Genomic DNA, 20,038 nt, shown 5'->3' on the forward strand with positions numbered 1-20,038 from the left:
CCAAATTGTGTAAGCAATCAAATGCCAATTTTGTTAAAGAAATATATACCTAATATGTCTTTACAAGTGATTTGCAGTTTTTTTTTTACTGCTTAGGTTGTTTTTTTTTTTTTTTTAATTGCGGAATTAAAAAATATCATTGTGTTTTAAAAACTTATGAATTTTGTTTTATTATTCATGAAAAGTGGAACTGTGAGCCTTCAAGTAGGCACCATCATTATAGCCAATTAAAGCAAAGTTTCTGTTTTGAAGTGTCAGAGCACATAAGTGAAATTATATAAAGAATGACAGTTTGAATGAGAGTAACTCAAGAAACAATAGGTGTTGGATGTTTTCAGAAGTGTATCTCTAACAGCTTGTATTTTTGTAATGTTAATATCGACGCTTGAAAGGCAAATGTGACTAAGTGACAATAACTGCTTTGTACATAAATGATAAGCAATAACCATATTCGATGCGCAAAAATAATATATTTCTAGGTCTATTAAAATCATTTCAATCCTACAGCTACTAGCTAGACTCTACTACAGCTAGATTTGTTAAAATAAATTTTGTTTTCAGGTATTTCAACTTCAAATTAGCCTACTGTAAAGTTCACGCATTGTCGTTTAGTCACGTTTGCCTTTCAAGAGTCGATATGTAAATACAAATTAAATCACAAAGTAATTATCATTTAAGCTAAAACATTTTACTGAACATTTAAAATTTAAATACAGAAATGAGAAAATAATCTCAATGGATTTTTTAAATTACAATTTGCCTTTATCTTGATTACCATCTTAATTACCCATTATATTAGATAAGATTTGAACAGCTTAATTTGGAATTTATTATTATGAATGTTTATTATCTGTAACGAGGTCTTTATCTGTTTACAAATAATACATTTAGTACCTACTTACCTAACTTAGTACATGAAATTCAAATCCTACAGAGACTTCTGTAATTAGTGTAATCTTGACAATTAAATGAAATTAGTGTGGTTTTTTATAGATGCACTGTTTTCTGAAAGTTGTGGAATTTAAAAGACTCTTTCAACTAAAATTGTAATCTGTGACTGTGCATAGTACTCTGCTACAGATTCTTAATTTATATTAGTATCCACTGCAGAAGACAAATTGGAAACAGTAAACGAAACTGCTTGATCCTGTTTTTATGAACGTTGTTTTTCTATTGCTTTAGCGGGCAGACGATCCATCTAGTATTAGGTGGTCACTGGAGATCAAAGATGTTCAAAAAATGCCACCACCTACCTTGAGACACTTTTTACTGGTGGTAGGACCTTTCGTGTTAGGTACCACCGCCTTACCTATTTCTACCATGAAGCAGTACTGCGTTTCGGTCTGAAGGGTAGGGCAGCCGTTGTAACTATACTGAGATCTTAGAACTTATATCTCAAGGTGGGCGGCGGCATTTACGTTGTAGATGTCTATGGGCTCCAGTAACCACTTAACACAAAAAAAAAAGACCTGAGGTCGAAGTTTCAGTTTTTTAGTGACTGCTTACCATTAGAACCTCAAAGTATGATTACTTTGGGACTGAAATAGGAAGGATGGTGGTTTCCGGCTGCAGCAGTGGACTCACAACTTTGCGATCATAGTATATAATACACGGAAAACATTGTTGTCCATTCTCGGGGTAATCCCTTAGTCGCTTTTACACCATACGAACAGATGAATTTCAAATTTTAGCTCCAAGATATTTAATACTAATTTCAGTATTCCATTATAATGTCTAACATATATCATGTATATTCTCAGCATCATTAAGCGGTTTTCATTTGTGTTTGGCGAACTAGGCATATTAAAAAAACAGGAAAAATCTAGATAAATATTTCCTTTCAGATGATGCACGGCGTTGAGACTACGTTTGCACTGAACCAGCTGCAAAAAGAGGGTCTTGGATACTTGTATCGTGGAATGCTCCCACCACTGATGCAGAGATCCCTCTCGATGTCCTTGATGTTCGGAATATACGATGAATGCTTACATCCACTACTCGATTACAAAGTTAACCCCTACGTTGCTAAAAGTGTAGCAGGAATAGTTGCAGGATGCTTCGAAGCTACCCTAATGCCGTTCGAGAGAATACAAACATTGTTAATACATCCAAAGTATCATAAAGAATTTACGAATACGGCACACGCAACGAAGCACATAGCTAAACATTACGGCATCAAAGAGTTCTATCGAGGGCTAGTTCCTATATTACTACGTAATGGTCCTTCGAACGCTATGTTCTTCATAATTCGTGACGAAGTAAAGGAGCGTCTTCCTCAACAAGACAAGATATTATATAAGAGTTTACAAGATTTCCTTGCCGGGGCATCGATAGGTGCTTTATTGAGCACATTATTCTATCCTCTGAATGTTATAAAAATAGCAATGCAATGCGAGCTCGGAGGTCCGCACAGAACGCTTTCGTATGAATTCGGATATATTTTACGGAAACGAGGCGCGAAGTTTGCTAATTTCTACCATGGTGCGTTACTCAATATTTCCCGGGCTTTTCTAAGCTGGGGCATCATAAATGCTTCGTATGAAATATTTAGGAAAATGCTATACACCTAGTCATGTATTACTCGGGTAATCAAGGAAATTTGTTTTGGTTCAAAGACTATTTTAAAATCTGTTATTTAATATTAAAAGATTCGGTTTATGTATGTGTATGTACCATATTACTATGTATATTTGAAAATGTCAAGAGTCGAATATGTGCTACAAATTGTTTACAAATTTAAATAAGTTCAACAGAATTGGCCTAAAATTTATTAATTATTAAGCATTGATAGATAATTAAAATTTATACAGATTATAAATTTATTGGAATTTACATAAAAACTGTGAAGAGTAGAGGTAAGGAGCAACATCTCAGCATAATAAATTGTGTCCGCTGAAGCCGAGCCAATGTAGGTGGCGCTATAGTAGCAAGTGGAAAGATTTTAAAAACAGCCCCTGAAACACTTCGGCTGTGTTCCGATATGCACTAAGATGCTAATGTAATGCTAATGTAAGCTGTGACGTCAATTTAGTATACTGCGAAGCCGCTCCTTTCAAAAGTTAGCTATACTGGTCGCCGTTTGAAACGGAACGCAGTGTGCTTAGTGCGAGTTTTTTAACTTTCTCGATAGCGTAAAAGTTAGCTCATATTTGTATGTAGTGGGATCGCTTGCGTACATTTGCTGCTAAGGGCGCTGTTCCAACTGCATACAAAATTGGGTTCACTTTTACGCTATCGAGAAAGTTAAGAAACTTGCACTAAGCATACAGTACGTTAGACTATTAACAAAGTTTTTGGCGTTGTTTTCCCTTCAACAAAAAATATTGTTTAAATTGATTTATATTTAAAAATTAAATATTCAAGTTATTGTCAATTGAATTAATCGCATAATAAAAGTAAGTTTATTTATTGGTAAAAGAAAATATTGTTTTTGCAGCAATTTAATGTATAATAACTTAACAACCGAGTTATTGAAATGAGGTTAAGCACAGTAAAAGCGATCACGTGATCAAATCACCGAGAGCCTCTTGCCTCCAAAATACCTGCAGTGTTCACGGATCCCTAAGATGCTACGAGTGTGTACTGTCAGTCCTTAACGGAACTACTTCTCCCCAGTGAGAGCACTGAACAGTGCTCGCAGTGTACATCGGAACATAGCCTTCACTGCAACCCAGCACACTTCAGTTTGTTTAAAACTGCTATATTCATATCATTTCAACTTCCCACTAGCGCTATTACGGTGAGACTTCGAACTATGACTGGCTATTTGTGGATACCTTTTCAACTTGTCTACCTGTACAAGATGGTGCTCCTTAGTTCTATCCTCTATGATCAAAACTTACTCCAACTATCTTCTATCTATATAGATAAAAATGAATTGCTGTTCGTTAGTCTCGCTAAAACTCGAGAACGGCTGGACCGATTTGGCTTATTTTGGTCTTAAAGTATTTGTGGAAGTCCAGAGAAGGTTTAAAAGGTATATAAATATGAAAATGCTCGGAATTAAATAAAAATAACAATTTTGTTTGTTTCTGTCCTTTTATGTGCCCCCCATCGGACGGATTCCTTTTGTCTTATTTATCGATTGAGGCACCACGAAGTCTGCCGGGTCAGCTAGTATTATATAAAATGTTAATTTATTTACAATGTGTAGTGAAATCGTACGTTCTGCTCTATTGTTCCCGTATGTTATATAACACAAATTATCATTGTCATCCAAAGTATACATGTGACGCCCAAATTTCACGTAGGGCTGTATAGTTTACTTCAGTCAACCCTAATGGTATTATCAACAACAAAAAATCGTTTTTCAATATTTCGCTTAAAGGTCATTTAAAATTCCTTCCTTTAAATTTTATTATTAATTTTATTTGCATACATTTTCATATTTCCAGTAAATAGTATACCGTAAACGCGACTAATAACTGGAAATGATAAATTTATTATAATCCAACTAAAACTTCAACATATACATTCAAGCCGATGTAATCTAGTTTGAAGGTCAAGCTAGAAAATAAATTACAACAGGGCTGACAGATCGTGTTTTTAATACAATAAGTGTGAGGTTTAGTAATTCTAAGATAAGAACAACACGTGCTTGCCATTAGAATCCTATAAAAATAAATAGTCTTACCCATTCCTTTAATGACAGATTATTCCGGCAAAGTTAGTCCCTTCGTACCGTACCTACAATACACAACCTGAGTTCATTCCATTTTATCGGATTACGAAAAAAAAGTTTTGTATTCATTTTTCGTGTTTTATATAATTTCATTGTAGCTTCGCGAGTGAGAATTGCACTTGAATTGGTTAAAAAAATAGTCTTTAAACTTCGTTTCTCGCTCTTTGGTGCTTTTTCATATCTAAATCTTATAATAATAATAATATTGATGAGTTTCGATCAATGGCTTAGATTCATAGTTCTCGTGGTCACTGACAACTTATGGACAAAGCCAGTGACCGTTGTCGCCCTAGACACGTCCTTACGGATGTATCAGATCCAATAATTCTTGCATTAGACGCCTTCAGCTCTAACACTAGGAGCAGGCTTAGGGACTCTGATAACCGTACTCGTCGAACTCGACGAAGAGCTAGACGTGCAACCTAATCCATACATCAGCCCGCTGAGTTTCATGCCGATTTTCCTCAGAGGGTCGCGATTCCGTAGTAGATGCATTCGCGAAGCAGCTGTCCCTTGAGATGTTAAGTTAGCACTTACGGGGCGCTCGGGCAGCTGTTGGCAAATCTCAACCCTTCAGGCTTAGCCTTTGTAGCCCACCTCTCCTGGTGAAACTGTAAAGGCCTTCGGGTCTCCAGTAATCCTTCCTTCATAATAATAAAAAAATAAATATTGACTATTTTGTTGTTATCTGTATTTCTTTAGCGATTTCAATTTATTAAATTTTTCTGTTTTTTTTTTAAATATTATTTATTAAAATTACATTTATTTTGCATAGACAAAGGACTGACAGCCTCTTGGGTGCTTGTACTGTTGATTCGTTTTGTGTCTAAAAATAACTTTAATAATATCTAATAATATCAGTCGCGAAAATGAAGAACAACGTATTTTGAAACTTTTTATAAATTGTATTAAATAATAAGTTCACTCGCATAAAGCACCGTGCTGTAGAACCGCTTTAAAAGAAACGCTTTGCTTGATTGTTACAAGAGCATTTATTTAAATGTTATTGTCTTATTATTATTATATATGATGTAAATAAATAAGAAATAAAATGTCTACTCCTTACTTCAGTGTTTTATGAATAAAAAAAAGAGTGGAAACTCGGTAGGAACGAAGTTCCTTTTGTTATAACTTTTTTGTGTTTGTATTAAGGTTTAAAAAAAGTCAGTATTTAACAATTAAACGAATCATAAAATGTGAATAAATGGTAATGGAAATAAATTTCTGGTATATTAGTGAAAAAACGAATGTATCTCATTATTATTTATTATAAATACATAAAATAATTTTGAATCAATCGAAAAAAATGGTTTCCTTGGTGATCGGGAATGTCCTTAAAATCACTGCAAAAAGATGTATTTTTGGTGTAGTTTTTAATTGTTAGATTTTTCGGTCTAACCCCGTTTGATACGCAACTCCGTTCCAAAAAATGCTTTCACTACCTTCTTTTTCGTTAACAATCATGACTCAGTAATGGTAAGATTGGTTTATTACTTATTTGTCTAAGAAATATCGCATTAAGCCAGCCAGAAATATGCACAAACAAAATAAGAACAAATATAGCTAGATACTGAGCATTATAACAGTATATTCCGATCGCAAAACAACGTTTATAGGTGATGGTGCGTAATGTAAGTCCGCACGGGTAGGTACCGCCGTCCTGCTTATTTATACAACGAAGCAGGCATATGTTCCTTTGATCCAGTGGACCAAATGGTAAACAGTCGAAGTCGCCCTAAACACGTCATTACGGATCCTCCCGAACCATTAACGGTGCTTTTATGTACCTCAAGCACTGGTCACCGTCCTCGCCGAACCCGCTTGCGACGAAGGGCTCGATGAGTAAATTAACCCATAGACACAGCCCATTGAGTTTCTCGCCGGATTTTCTCAGAGGGTTTTCCGATCCCGTGGTAGATTCTGCGAACCACTGCTCTTGCTAGGGCCAGTGTTAGCAACACTCCCGGCTTGAGCCCCATGAGCTCACCTACTAGCTCGGTGAATCTAGAATAATCCCTCGAGGTTACTAGAATAGGTAGGAAAAAAATAGTTTGAACGGTGGAATACTTGTTATATAATTCAATTGAGACTACGACCCATGTCTCAGGGTGAGTAGTTACGTTGTGATGTCTGTGAGCTACCAGCGGGCCGTGAATACCTACGGAATAAAATTAAACAAAATAAAATGAGATTTTGATGTTTTGTTTCTCTTTTAAGAAACATTTGTTTCTCTTTATAAGCTTATCTACGAACTCGAGGATTTTAATGGTCCAAAATAATTGATTTTTTGATTGATTTACATAATATGTACCTACCAATGTTTTTTTTTTGTAGGCATATATATTTTTTATTCTTTTCGAAGTGCCCATTTGAATGTTTTTACAACGACGTGTGTTGCCTGTTGAAAACTACTGACCATGTAGTTCGGTTTACGAAAAAAAAATGAAGTTTTCATAATGTTTAAGATTCTAGTGCTACTTTTTGTTTGTAATGTCGGTAAGGCATTGTTAATCCATAATCTGATATGCAATTCCATAGTATTAGGCTGTTTGATTTAGTAATTACCTAAATTATTCTCAACAACTATGTACACTTACGTGCTGGCAAACATAAATTTTACAAGGCGTTGATATGAACATTTTCAATGGTTTTTCTACCTACGGATGAGTAATTAAGTAACAAGAAGTATGAAACTGTGGCTCTATATATAAGTCGGTACGTTCGAAATTGGCATTTAGTAGCCAGTAAATTTTAATTATAAGTATTTTTTATAACTGTCAATCAAAATATACACCCATGGTATCATAGACCTATTACTTCAGTGCATGGTATCGATATACCTACAGTGGTGGTCATATACCTAATCAGAAACACTTCATATGAATAAAGAAAGTATAACATCAACGTACAAATATTCAGTAAAAATATAGATATTCACTAATTAATAATCATGCAATAATAGGTATAGCAACTCATATAAAAAACTCATTAAATGCATAAAATTTAAAACTTATCTTAGTTTTAGTTTTTAGAGGCTATATCAGCGTCGCCTTAACTAGTAGGTGAGCTCACGGGGCTCAAGCCTAATGACGTTGCTAACACGAACCCTAGCAAGAGCCGTGTTTCGCAGAATCTACCACCGGATCGGAAACGCGACCCACTGAGAAGATCCGGCGAGAAACTCAGTGGGCTGTGTCTGAGGGTTAATTTAATCGTCGAGCCCTTCGTCGCAAGCGACGGGTTCGACGAGAACGATGGCCGGTGCTTGAGGTACCTAAAAGCACCGTTAGTGGATCGGGAGGATCCAAAATGACGTGTTTGGGGCGACGTCGACTGCTTTCCATTCTGTCCGCAGGATCGGGAATGTAGTTACCGGCGGCCATGATAAGAGGGTTCTCGTGTCGTGCCGCTTTACCGAAGTGGCGCATCGACGCCGACTGAAGATACTTATTGATGGACTCTAAGTCCAGGTCGTAATGGAGGTCGACGTTTCTGACGAACCACGGAGCTCCGACGGCTATCCTGCAAAAACGAGATTGAATAACTTGGAATGATTTTAAGTTAGTGCGGGCCGCGTGAGCAAACACTACACTTGCATAGGTCATGACGGGGCGAATGCAAGTTTTGTAGAGTGTCACCTTATTTTTAAGGGACAATTTACTTCGCTTGCATATCATCGGGTAGAGACGTCCTAGAATGAAGGCGGCACGGTCGCGTACGGTCTTTATGTGGGGGCGGAATGTCATCCCTCTGTCGAGGGTGACGCCTAATTGAAAATGTTCTTAGAAGCTCGTTCATTTTATCTGGTAAAAAAATAATACAGTAGGCATTCATGAATGAACATAGACATTAATAACTCGAGTTTTCTACAATCGAAAATCCATATCCGACTAGTCGATTATTTTATTAAGTAATAAGTATAAAATATCTATTCCATAAATATTTTTAGAAACTGAACGTCCTGCATACCGAAAAGATTATATCTACGAGAAGGCTTTTAAGACGTTTTATAAACTCCACAATACTGCGGCGACGTGGCCCGATGCCAAGATACGATGCGAAGCAGAAGGCTCCGAGTTAATGATACCTGAATCGTTAGACGAGGCGGACGCAATGCCGGTGCTAATCACAGCCGTACTTAGCAAATACAACGGGGTTTATGTAGGAATACATGACTTGTATTCGGAAAGGACATACGTAACTTTGAAAGGTCATTATTTCGTTCTATAGTACGTGATTGCTTCCCTTCTCGCTGCAACCCAGAACCTTGCTATTCCTAACGAAGATAATTATTTAACTTTTTTGTTATTACTTATGTGGGAGTACGAGCTCAAGATGCACCTGATCTGCGTACCAATACCGATAGTCATCATGACATGAATGCCACCATGCACCTAGTATTCTCTTACAGCTGTTAGACCCTTCAAACCGTAATGCACGACTGCTTCGTGACATAAATTGTCAGAATGGTGGTACTTCGGTAAGTATCGCAGGTAGCCTTGAGTGGCTATTCCGCACGGTTTGGTAGATGAGCTCATAGGGCTTAACCTGGGAGGACTTGCTAATACTAGCCATAGCAAAAGCACTGCTTCGCTGAATCTTCTATCGGATGGGAATCGCGACCCACTGAGAAGATTCCGCGAGATACACATTGGGTTATGTCTCTGGAATGAATATGAGCAATGTAATGGGCGTAGTCTGATTTGTTTTAAATGATAATTAAAAAGGAATTGACCATTCCCTTCTAAAAATGTATCTAAAAACAAACGTCTATTAGGTATAAAAGAAAGACTAGAATAGTCGCATCATTATTTTAATCGATAAGCTATTGCTTAACGACTTGTTTTTATCTTATTAATTAGAGTAAACCAAAATCATAAATACAGTTTTAAAAAAAAATACGAATGTAATGTTGCTATCGATGTAATTTTTTAGGAAAACTCATGCAAGACACCATTTTGAATTTACTTTGGGAGAGAAATGAGCCGAGACCCAACGGTGGTCGATGTTTAGCAATGCAACGGAGCGGTCGCTTTTTCGTGAACCCATGTACACAGCCATTACCGTTCATCTGCAAGACAAAAGCGGAAAAAATAACTTATAATAAAGAATGCAAATCGTTCGATAAACGTGAGTGTGATTGTATACCTTAAGCTAGGTCCAGAAATCTATATAATAAGATCCAATTATGTACCTAAGAATAAAGACAAAATATATTTATGGTATGGACCAATATTTTTTTTTATTGCTTAGATGGGTGGGTGGACGAGCTCACAGCCCACGGTGTTAAGTGGTTACTGGAGCCCATAGACATCTACAACGTAAATGCGCCACCCACCTTGAGATATAAGTTCTAAGGTCTCAGTATATGGTTTTCAATGTACATAGGCACCTACTTAATTGCTAACTGTGCAATTATAATTGCCATTTTAAACAGGCTGCGAGAGACAAATAAAATTCTCGTTACATACCTACATATAACATAGGTACTGATTTACATAGTGTGAATGGATAAATTAAAAAATATATGTACTTATTTTATAAGTCGCGCGCACAGAGCGATGTGCGTCATACACTTTTGTAAGATCTCATCAACCGTACTCGTCGAACTCGGCAAAGAGTTCGACGTGCAACCTAACCCATGCATCAGCCCGCTGAGTTTCTCGCCGGATCTTCTCAGCGGGTCGCAATTCCGATTCGGTAGTAGATTCATTCGCGAAGCAGCTACTCTTGAGTTGTTAGGTCTTCTTCGGAGGCACTCGGGCAGCTGTTAGTAAATCCCACCCCTCCTAGCTGAGCCTAGCTCGCCCATCTGTCCTGGTGAAATTAGAAAGGCGTCCGGGCCATCAGTAATAATTCAATCATAAAAAAGATCTCATTGCGAATGTCCGAGTGGAAAACCTTTGGATCGTTTGCCCGTTGTTGTTTAAAATAAAACAAACATGATCGCTTCTGTGTTTGAATGTTGTAAGCCTTTATCTATTAGGGCTGATGATTAAGTAACGTGCAACAGCTGATACTGCAGAAAGCACATACGTAGCATTTATTTTTTTAATTAATATTAAAGAGATGTGCTAACGACCTTGCAGTTACTGGAATTTAGAACAGCGGCAGCGAAGAGTCTTCATTAAATTAGTTTAATGTTTATTCTTGCTCATTTCCTTGCTTCAGAAATAGGTCGTTGTGGCCTAAAGGATAAGACGTTCGGTGCATTCGTATCTTGCGATGCACCGGTGTTCGAATCCCGCTGGCGGGTACAAAATTTTCTAATGAAATACGTACTTACCAAATGTTCACGATTGACTTCCACGGTGAAGGAATAACACCGTGTAATAAAAATCAAACCCGCAAAATTATAATTTGCGTAATTACTGATGGTAGGACCTCTTGTGAGTCCGCACGGGTAGGTAGGTACTACCACCCTGCCTATTTCTGCCATGAAGCAGTAATGCTTTTCGGCTTGAAGGGTGGGGCAGCCGTTGTAACTATACTGAGATCTTAGAACTCATATCTTAAGGTGGGTGGCAGCACTTACGTTGTAGATGTTTATGGGCTCCGGTAACCACTTAACATCAGGTGGGCCGTGAGCTCATCCACACATCTAAGCAATAAAAAAAGGCAGGGTTGTAGTAACGCGTAGGTACCTACAGGTTTACAATTCGCATTACCACTAGTACCCAGGATAGAAATTGGAGTTAGATAAGAACTATAATCACCTATTCATCAAACGTCTTTTACAACTAGTAATGACGTCACAATTATGCTGAAGCTAAGATTGTTGTGTACTTCTAAAATATAGGATGGAAACTGGGCTCGAAAAATATTTGTTTCTATATGCATACGGAACCGCAAACATGGTATCAAGCCTACATGACATGTTTGGCTTCTGGTGGACATCTGCTTATAGTTAACGATCGCAATGAAGCCAAATATGTGAGGGATTTGTTTAAAGAAACGCCTGAAAGGAGAGTTCCGGATAACGAGTTTGCTTTTTTGGGCTTCAGCGACCTATTTCAAAGGCACAATTTTAAAACCATACATGGTAAGCTGCCTCAGAATGTTTTTTCATTGATTTTTAGAAGAGGTCACTTTATGAGTGTCTTCAGATTGTACATTACCTATTAATTAGTATTAGTATGGATTATGATGGTTTTTAGTCAGTATTCGCCTAATGGTCAAAATTCGAATAAGCTTTTTTTTAAATTCATTTTTGTTTTTTGTTTTTTTGTTTTTCAAAAAGCTGTTTCGAAAAAGTTTTTAATAAAAAGAATACACCTCTTTAATAGTTACAAAAAAAGAAATCGGTTCGTTTGACAAACTAAAGAAAAAGATACTGTTTTGTCTTGCTTTTGTTTGAAACTATTTCCAACGATTCGATTGATGGCACTGGGGCTCGTCGTCATTAAGACAAACGAAAAGGAAACCCAATTAATTGGTTTATCTAATTGGTCTGCCTATTAATTAATAATTATTAGTATAATGACTATTTCTGTGCACTGCTTACGTTTTTTTATTTTTATTGCTTATATGAGTGGACGAGCTCACAGCCCACCTGGTGTTAAGTGGTTACCGGAGCACATAGACATCTACAATGTAAATGCGACACCTTGAGATATTAGTTCTAAAGTCTCAGTATAGTTACAACGGCTGCTCCACCCTTAAAATCGAAACGCATTACTGATTCACGGCAGAAATAGGCACGGGGGTGATACCTACCCGTGCGGACTCACAAGAGGTCCGTAATGAAACCTAATGAGACGCTTACATTCAATTTTTTTTTTCTTAAAGATCAGAAAATCGAAGACGTAGGCTACTCCGATTGGGATGTCAAGTGCTCCCAAAACGAGAAATCCGTACCCCAACGCTGCGGTGGTGTTCGACGAAATGGTCTTCTGACCACCGGTGACTGTAACGTGCCGGCCATGTTTTTTTGCGAAAAACCCCTCAATGCAACGGTCTCCAAGCAGGCGTTACGACAAAGAGTAAAAAAGGCGAAGCCTGCACTGCAGAGTCAAGCACAAATGATTTCTGCAGACGGTCTGTTTGAAGATATTCTATAATAGCTATGCTGTCTGTACACTATTCGTGGCGACAAAAAAATAAAAATACAGTCTGTGCTGCACCATTTTTAATTTATTTTTAATACCTTGTCCCGCTATAGCAATGAAACATTCGGGAATAATTTACATTCGAATAAATGAATGTTTGGTATTTAGCGATAATTTTTCCAACAAAATATGTACCCATACAACATACAAAATAAAGAAATGCAAAGATTTATATTTTGGTTACATGCAATACCGTCTTTACCATAAGGGCACACGGGGCCCGTGCCCAGGGCCCCCATTCTCAGGGGGCCCCGAAAGACCGACAATTTCTCTCACACGCTTACTCTCAAAACATTTTTGTCGGGCACATTACACTTTTTTCACAAATCAGTAATCAGATAAAAGATTTTGCTCAACAGACATCCCGAAAGAAACCGTTATCGAAATCGTAACCAAAAAACCAGCAGCATTCTAATATCATTAATGACATATTATATCATACTGTATTTGATTAGGTACCTACAATAAATGGTCATACTCAGTAAAAAAATGTTATTATAATTCGATTTTTTACTTTCCAAAAGGGCCTCAAATTCTTGTGTGCCCAAGGGCCCCATCCTAATTTAAGACGTCCCTGGTTACATGGAAGATCGCACAAGAGAAAGTTGATGATTTTTCAGATGATTTTCGAGAACTTCAGTAGTTAATGCCCATGCTTTAGAAGCTTCTTCATCACTTCGACATTGTTTTGAGGGAGTTTTTCTCGTACAATCACTGTAAGTAACAAACTATTTTAGTTTCAGTAATAAATTTTTAAACAAAACCAGTAATCTTGTAAACATTAGAACTTATATCTTCGAAGAAAATGTTGCTATTACCTATATTGGTTGCGTTGTAGTTGTAATCGGTTAATTAGTTGATAGTAACAATAATTAAGATATTTAGATGCAAAACGAATCAAAGGCTAAGTATGCACACTTAATTTTGAATAAGTAATCCGGAATACAAGCGGCACTGCGTGGTGGCCGGCGAGGGTTCTTGGAGTAGGCTACGCGTCTGGTTGTAGTGTTGACCGCATTGGCCTTCCTATCTCTTCCTAGCTCTGTCTCAGGCGGAGATCGGACGTTCAGAGAGAGTGCAGAAAAACAGCTTAGTGGGTGGCTACGGCAATCCCACAAACTCCGCTAGGCTTCTACATGCCGTTTCGGATCCTCCTGATCCACTAACGGTGCTTTTAGGTACTTCAAGCACCGGTCATCGTTCTCATCGAACCCATCGCTATCAGCGAAGGGCTCGGCGAGTAAATTAACCCACGAACACAGCCCACTGAGTTTCTCGCCGGATCTTCTCAGTGGGTCGCGTTTCCGATCCGGTGGTAGATTCTGCGAAGCACTGCCCTTGCTAGGGTTAGTGTTAGCAACGTCTTCAGGTTTGAGCCCCGTGAGCTCACTTACTAGTTCGGTGAATCTAGAATAACCCCTCGAAGTTTCTAGAAAAGGTAGGAAAAAAGAGGGCTCTGATCATAGATTCGGCAACCGTTCGGAAAAATCACAGCATGCCAAACTTAAACTACCCCTAATAAATAAGTATATGAAATTAATGAAAATAACACAAAAAATAACTTATCCTGTTGATCCTGGTTCATATTTCCAAATTAATCGGACGTCTTGAAATTGAAATGTGAGAATTACGTTGAAAGATTCCGTTACTTAGATAGATAGTTAGATCCGGCTGATAGAAACTTACGATCACAATACCTGTAATAAAAACCACTTTCGTTGGCACAATCCTCGTCGACGGCACAATAGATACTGGTCTGAGCACCGCACCGAGGTGACTTTATGAACCAGTACAAAACGTTGTTGAAGAGCCACGAAGCTCCAGTCCACATGGCTGTGTTCAAATGTCGACCGATTCCCGTGCTGATCACACCCGGGTGTAAGCTGTACGTAGTTACGTTGTTAATATTGTGTTCCTGTAATTTTAAGAATGGGTCGGTCGCTCGTTTGGGATGCGACTTGTGTAGATACCATGGCACCGACACATCTTCCTGCGACTAATTCTAACGCTGGCAGCGCTGCTTCAACGACTGAAGGCCTCAAACGGCGGAAATATGAAAATATTTCATTTTTGTTCCATTTGGGGTAGAAGCTTTGGGCCTCTGGGGTCCATCTGCTAAAAGCTTTTTAAGGACGCCACAAATAGTTTTTTTTAAGGTCTTTAAAAAAAAACTATTTGAGGCCTCGGGAGACCAGAAGGTCGGTACGTATTTTGCACAAATAATTAGCATTGCTATCCAGCGTGGAAATGCTGCCAGCCTTTTGGGAACGCTGCCAACTGGCGGTGACCTAACACAGATTTTCTATTTATAAGTAGCTTTACCTACACAATTGTTATATAATATATTGATACTACAGCTTAAAAAAAAATGTACATAATATGCAATTTATCGGCGACTCGGTAGTGCAGTGGTTAGCGACCTTGACTGTTGCGCCGATGGTCGTGGGTTCGATTCCCAGATTAAACATTCTTGTGATAAACAGATTTTTTTGGTCTTCGTGTAGGTGTTTATTGTCTACATATGTGTATATATTAAACGTATATAAGTATGAATGTCATTTTCTGGTACCCATAGCACAGGGAATCCTAATTTGGGGCCCGATTAACGTGCTTCATTAATTCCCAGTTATTTATTTATTATTATTTATTTATAATAAACGAAACATCACTCACACGTACGCACATCTAACCGTCCGATGGATTCAAATTGACAATGATTGACACAGATACTCCTTTTGCGATGTAGATGGATTGAATCTAATTCTATCATATTATGGATTATTCAGTAGATATAATTAAGATTTCTGGGGTACAATTGAAATTTCCTGCTCGTGTCTTAACGTTGATAGTGGCATTCATATTTTAATGTATATGAGTTTCGGTAACCAATTAATCATAGATAGGCTGTGAGATTGTAGAAAAACTAGAAAAAGGTATAAAATATATAAAATCGAGATATAAAAGATTAGTAAATTAATTAATTACCTTTAACTTGAGAGCTAGTGCCTTGGCAAACAGAACGTTCGCAGCTTTACTCCGGCAATACGCTTCGTAAGCATCGTACGGTCTCGACTCAAAGTTAAAATCATCCACGTCGAAGTTATATTCTGTAATAAAATTATCTAACAATAGGCATGATGACTAATTTTCAATATCTATTCTATGACATTCAGGAGTATCTATTATATCAAAAATATATCATATTTCTGTAGAAAATACAGATTAGTAAACTTCAGTACGTCAATAGTAAACTATGGCCGTTTTCCAATTACAGCACAAGAGCGCATTATGCGGCATAATGCTCAACTAAGCTTCAGCATAATTCGGCATTGCGCGTCACTGAGTCGCATTATGCTCTGTAATTAACCATTACTTAATGGTAGTTTTCCAATTACAGAGCATCATGCGACTCAGTGACGCACAATGCCGAATTATGCTGCCGATTTATTAAACAAGCATCTAATGGCCGTTTTCCAATTACAGCACAAGAGCGCATTACGCGGCATAATGCTCAACTAAGCTTCAGCATAGTTCGGCATTGTGCGTCACTGAGTCGCATTATGCTCTGTAATTAACCATTACTTAATGGTAGTTTTCCAATTTGTTCCAAGTTTGTACATATTTCGTAAATCCTACAATGATGTGTGACCTTAGTTGAGGACTAAAATTTACCTTAATTGAGGTCTAAAATTTCATAAGTTCAATATTTTCTGAGATTACAATCTATCTCTTGAATAACCAGTAATATTTATTTTAATGACTGCTTTATTCATTTTCCAGTTACCACATGATATGGTCAATTATTATGGACAATGGGTTTGGTGTCGCAGGTTCGCATGAAACCAGGCTGTATTCTCACAAAATTTGAATGCCAGATAGATAGAAAAAAACGAACAGCTAAGATTATTATAGATAACAGAAAAGATCAATGTAATTTACTATTTACCATAATTTATCAATTCAGGCAATAACCATTAAAATCATTGTCTGTTATCATACATACCTAATATTTTAACCCGCTAAGCATTTATTATGGAAAAAGTAAATTATAAAATATCTACTAAATACTTTGTCAACTTTGTTTGATTTATTGTTTGTAAAAAGAAGTGCAGATTGTATTTACCTAGGTATGTTATTAAGTCCTGCATTTTATTTGTTTCTAATAATTCTAATAATTTAATAATAAATAATAATTTAATTTAATTGATTTAATAGAAAAACATACTAATATTCCTGCTAACAATGTGTAAAGAAAATTGATTAAATAACGCATTTAGAGAGCTTGCTGATGACTTTTGTGGAACTTCTGTTGTGGAAATGGTAAACTACGATTATAAAATGTATTTTAACGACAGGTAAAGCGAAAACAATAGTTTTTTTATTAAAATTGCAGTGATCGCGCGTAAGCTCAAACGAAACAAGATGACGTTTATTAAGGCGTGACGTAATTCACTCTGATTGGTGTTTAAGCTATCATGGCTGATTGTTGTATTTTGTAGATATATTTTAATAAATAAATCATCAATCTCGTCATTAATATGAAAATAAATATTTTTTTCAAAATCCTTGAATCCTGTTTCTTTAGATCAATTTAATATTTTGGCGATACTTGACTACTGTCATCATGCATATTGTGGTTCGTACTCGCAGGCAACGAAACACGTCGAAAAATATGTCGGTTACCCATATAGCGCCCACTGCAGTAAAGATTGGAAGCTCTACGCCCGAAATTGCAGCCCAGTATGTCTTACGGTAGTATACCTGGAGCATAAACTAATTTAATCGACCAATCTAACTCGAATGGACGGCGTTCACAATGCTGTGCAGAAAAATTTCATCCCAATAACACCGTGTCTCACTCGTAGACGTAAATCTTTGACCAGTATATGTTGTGACAACGTGATCTTGCTCTTGGACCACGAGTGACTTTGAGCCTTATAACCAGAAAGAGGTCAATAGATAGGTCTATGCTTGGCGTTTACCTGCCTAATCAGGAATAATGGAGATACACAAAAGAACTATGACGCTCGAGAAAGCCCGAAGGACTGTGAGGTTGAAGTGGTCGTTGGTCGTTAGGGACAAGAATTTCTCTATCGCGCATCGGAAAACGCAGCATGGTAAGGCCTCCTAAAAGGTAGACCGGTCGAAGATGACGGGAACGAACTGGTTGAGGGCAGCGCAAGACCGGTCATTATTGCGAACTTTGGGGGATGTCACTGTCGGCTTCTGTTGGCTGATATTGATAAATGCGTGAATTTTTTACTATCTATTTTCTTTACCATGAAAACTCGTAAATAATAGACTAACTTACTTTCGTGTAACATCGATGAGACGAATACGATTCGAGAAGGTCCGTCTTGTATAAGTCTTGGTAGTAGGAGCAGAGTCAAAAGTGCGGGTGCAAAGTGATTCGAACCTATGTGAGTTTCGAAGCCATCTTTCGTTTTAGATTCAGGACACATCATCACACCAGCATTGTTGATAAGTATTTGTATTGTGGCTTCACTGGCAAGTATTCTAGCGACAAATTCACGAACTGACTGTAAACTGCAAAGATCAAGGTGTTCGACTATTATCGAGCCCTTTTCTTTTTCATACTCAGTTTCTTTTTCGATTAGCGATTTTGCTATTTCTGCTTTTGTGAGGTCGCGACAGGCCATAATCACTCGTGCTCCTGAAACCAAAGTGGTTAGTGACGTCATTCATGTTATGATATCTACGAATGTAATTAATAATATTATATCAACTCCAATATCATACTATCTTTTGTTATAATTAATTTGGTAACTGGGCCATATATCTCGGACTATGTTCTGCCTACCTTCCACTGTTGGACAGGCGCTTACTTATCTTCAACACAATTATGTATTTAAAGTTTAGATGCTTGCCAAGCCGCTTCGTAGCGGTCTAATGAACCCTCCTCGAAGAATTTATTAAAGAACAAAATTTCAAAGTTGAAACTCACGCACGCTCCTTCTGTATTCCCGTTTCGTTAGGCACAACACGCAAAATTAACAAAAAATATCAAAATTTAAATTAACCTTCCCTTTTTTTCACCACTCTCGCACCACATCATAACTAGCAATTAACATTATAAAATGCTCGCCTCCCGTTCGCCGCTGAAAAACCATTAAGAAACCCTTTCGCTGGAGAGGACTTGCATTTGGAGAACATCACGTCAATCACGAGTTTTGTATTCTATGAATCGGGCTGTGTTTTCTCAATTAAATCACATCTCCAAAATATACCTACCGACTGCGCATCGCATCGCATAATTGTAAACCATTTTCCAAGAGCACACATGCTATCTTCTATACTATCTTCTTACCTCTTAAAAAGAGATCCTTCACAGTTTCTAGGCCAATGCCCGAATTGCTTCTCGTAACTATTGCTGTACAGCGTTGTAAGCTGCGTTTGCTTTTACACCAACCGCTCAAAAAATCCATTTTACACTATTTCTTTTTAACCAAAATTTTCAATAGATTTGATAATATTCTTATAATAGCTTGTGGTACCAACGTGTGTTTTCCAAGGAGCAATGCTGTGTGTTCACCAACTGAGATAGAATAAATTCACTATTATTTGAAATTATTTATAGGTCCACAAAAAACAATAAACGTACGAACCGTAACATAGATAATATCCATTTGTATTAATTATAAAGCACATACAAGTACGTATAATGCGAATCCCTCCCGTCCGCACTAATAGGATTAGACTTCAGCGTTTCACGTGCTACTATAGGTACACTGGAGTATTTAAATATCTACACGTGTCCACGGGGAGAATTATTTTTTAAGACATCGAAAAATGAACTGTTAAAGGGTTAAAGGAGCCTGTAAACATACATTAATATGAGAATATTCTACTATAGGATATAAGGTCTGAGTCTACAGCGTACTGTATATAACTAGTCAGGTCATAAGTATTGTCACACAGTAAAAACTTTTCTTTTAGAATGCTGGCCACAAAAAAGTTTATTGAATTCGAATTTCGAATTGTTCATGAAAATAAAAATTTATACTTTTAGAATTTTACTCATTTTTAAATATGGAGTGGACGCTTAAAGAAGACCATATTGCAGTTATTGCGTTGCATCGTTGCGGTTACGCGCCAATTCAAATTTTTAACATCCTGAAAAATTTGAATATAACCAAAAGATTCGTTTATCGTACCATCAAACGATACAATGAAGACTCTAGTGTAGATGACAGGTCAAGAAGTGGTCGCCCTCGGTCTGTTAGGACTC

At 37.2% G+C, this 20,038-nt stretch overlaps 2 protein-coding genes across 2 annotated transcripts; one reads left to right on the top strand and one right to left on the bottom strand.

The window, feature by feature from the left end:
* Positions 1 to 2,323: 2,323 nt before the first annotated feature.
* On the top strand, positions 2,324 to 12,803 carry CTL17 (C-type lectin 17; the record flags this gene model as incomplete). Its single annotated transcript, NM_001130899.1, is given in 6 exon segments — positions 2,324 to 2,353; positions 7,130 to 7,140; positions 8,630 to 8,891; positions 9,617 to 9,811; positions 11,481 to 11,723; positions 12,470 to 12,803. Coding segments are annotated over 5 exon segments (975 nt in total).
* A 563-nt stretch (positions 12,804 to 13,366) lies between these two features.
* LOC101740814 (retinol dehydrogenase 13-like) lies at positions 13,367 to 18,449 on the bottom strand. Its single transcript, XM_021353344.3, has 4 exons — positions 18,101 to 18,449; positions 15,775 to 15,896; positions 14,487 to 14,704; positions 13,367 to 13,503 (listed from the first exon to the last, which is right to left on the bottom strand). The coding sequence occupies exons 1-4, from the start codon at positions 18,447 to 18,449 to the stop codon at positions 13,368 to 13,370; spliced, it is 825 nt and encodes a 274-aa protein (XP_021209019.2). The 3' UTR covers position 13,367.
* Positions 18,450 to 20,038: the final 1,589 nt, after the last annotated feature.

Source organism: Bombyx mori, chromosome 15 (assembly GCF_030269925.1).
Source record: "Bombyx mori chromosome 15, ASM3026992v2".
Taxonomy (NCBI): Eukaryota; Metazoa; Arthropoda; class Insecta; order Lepidoptera; family Bombycidae; genus Bombyx; species Bombyx mori.

Bases quoted from the DNA above. Each gene is read 5' to 3' on its own strand.
- LOC101740814 (XM_021353344.3), bottom strand. From the start codon at position 18,449: ATGGCCTGTCGCGACCTCACAAAAGCAGAAATAGCAAAATCGCTAATC. The intron at 15,897-18,100 runs GTAAGTTAGTCT...ATTTTATTACAG, and splicing joins CTCATCGATGTTACACGAAA to AATATAACTTCGACGTGGAT. The intron at 13,504-14,486 runs GTATTGTGATCG...TGTTACTTACAG, and splicing joins GAAAGTGGTTTTTATTACAG to TGATTGTACGAGAAAAACTC.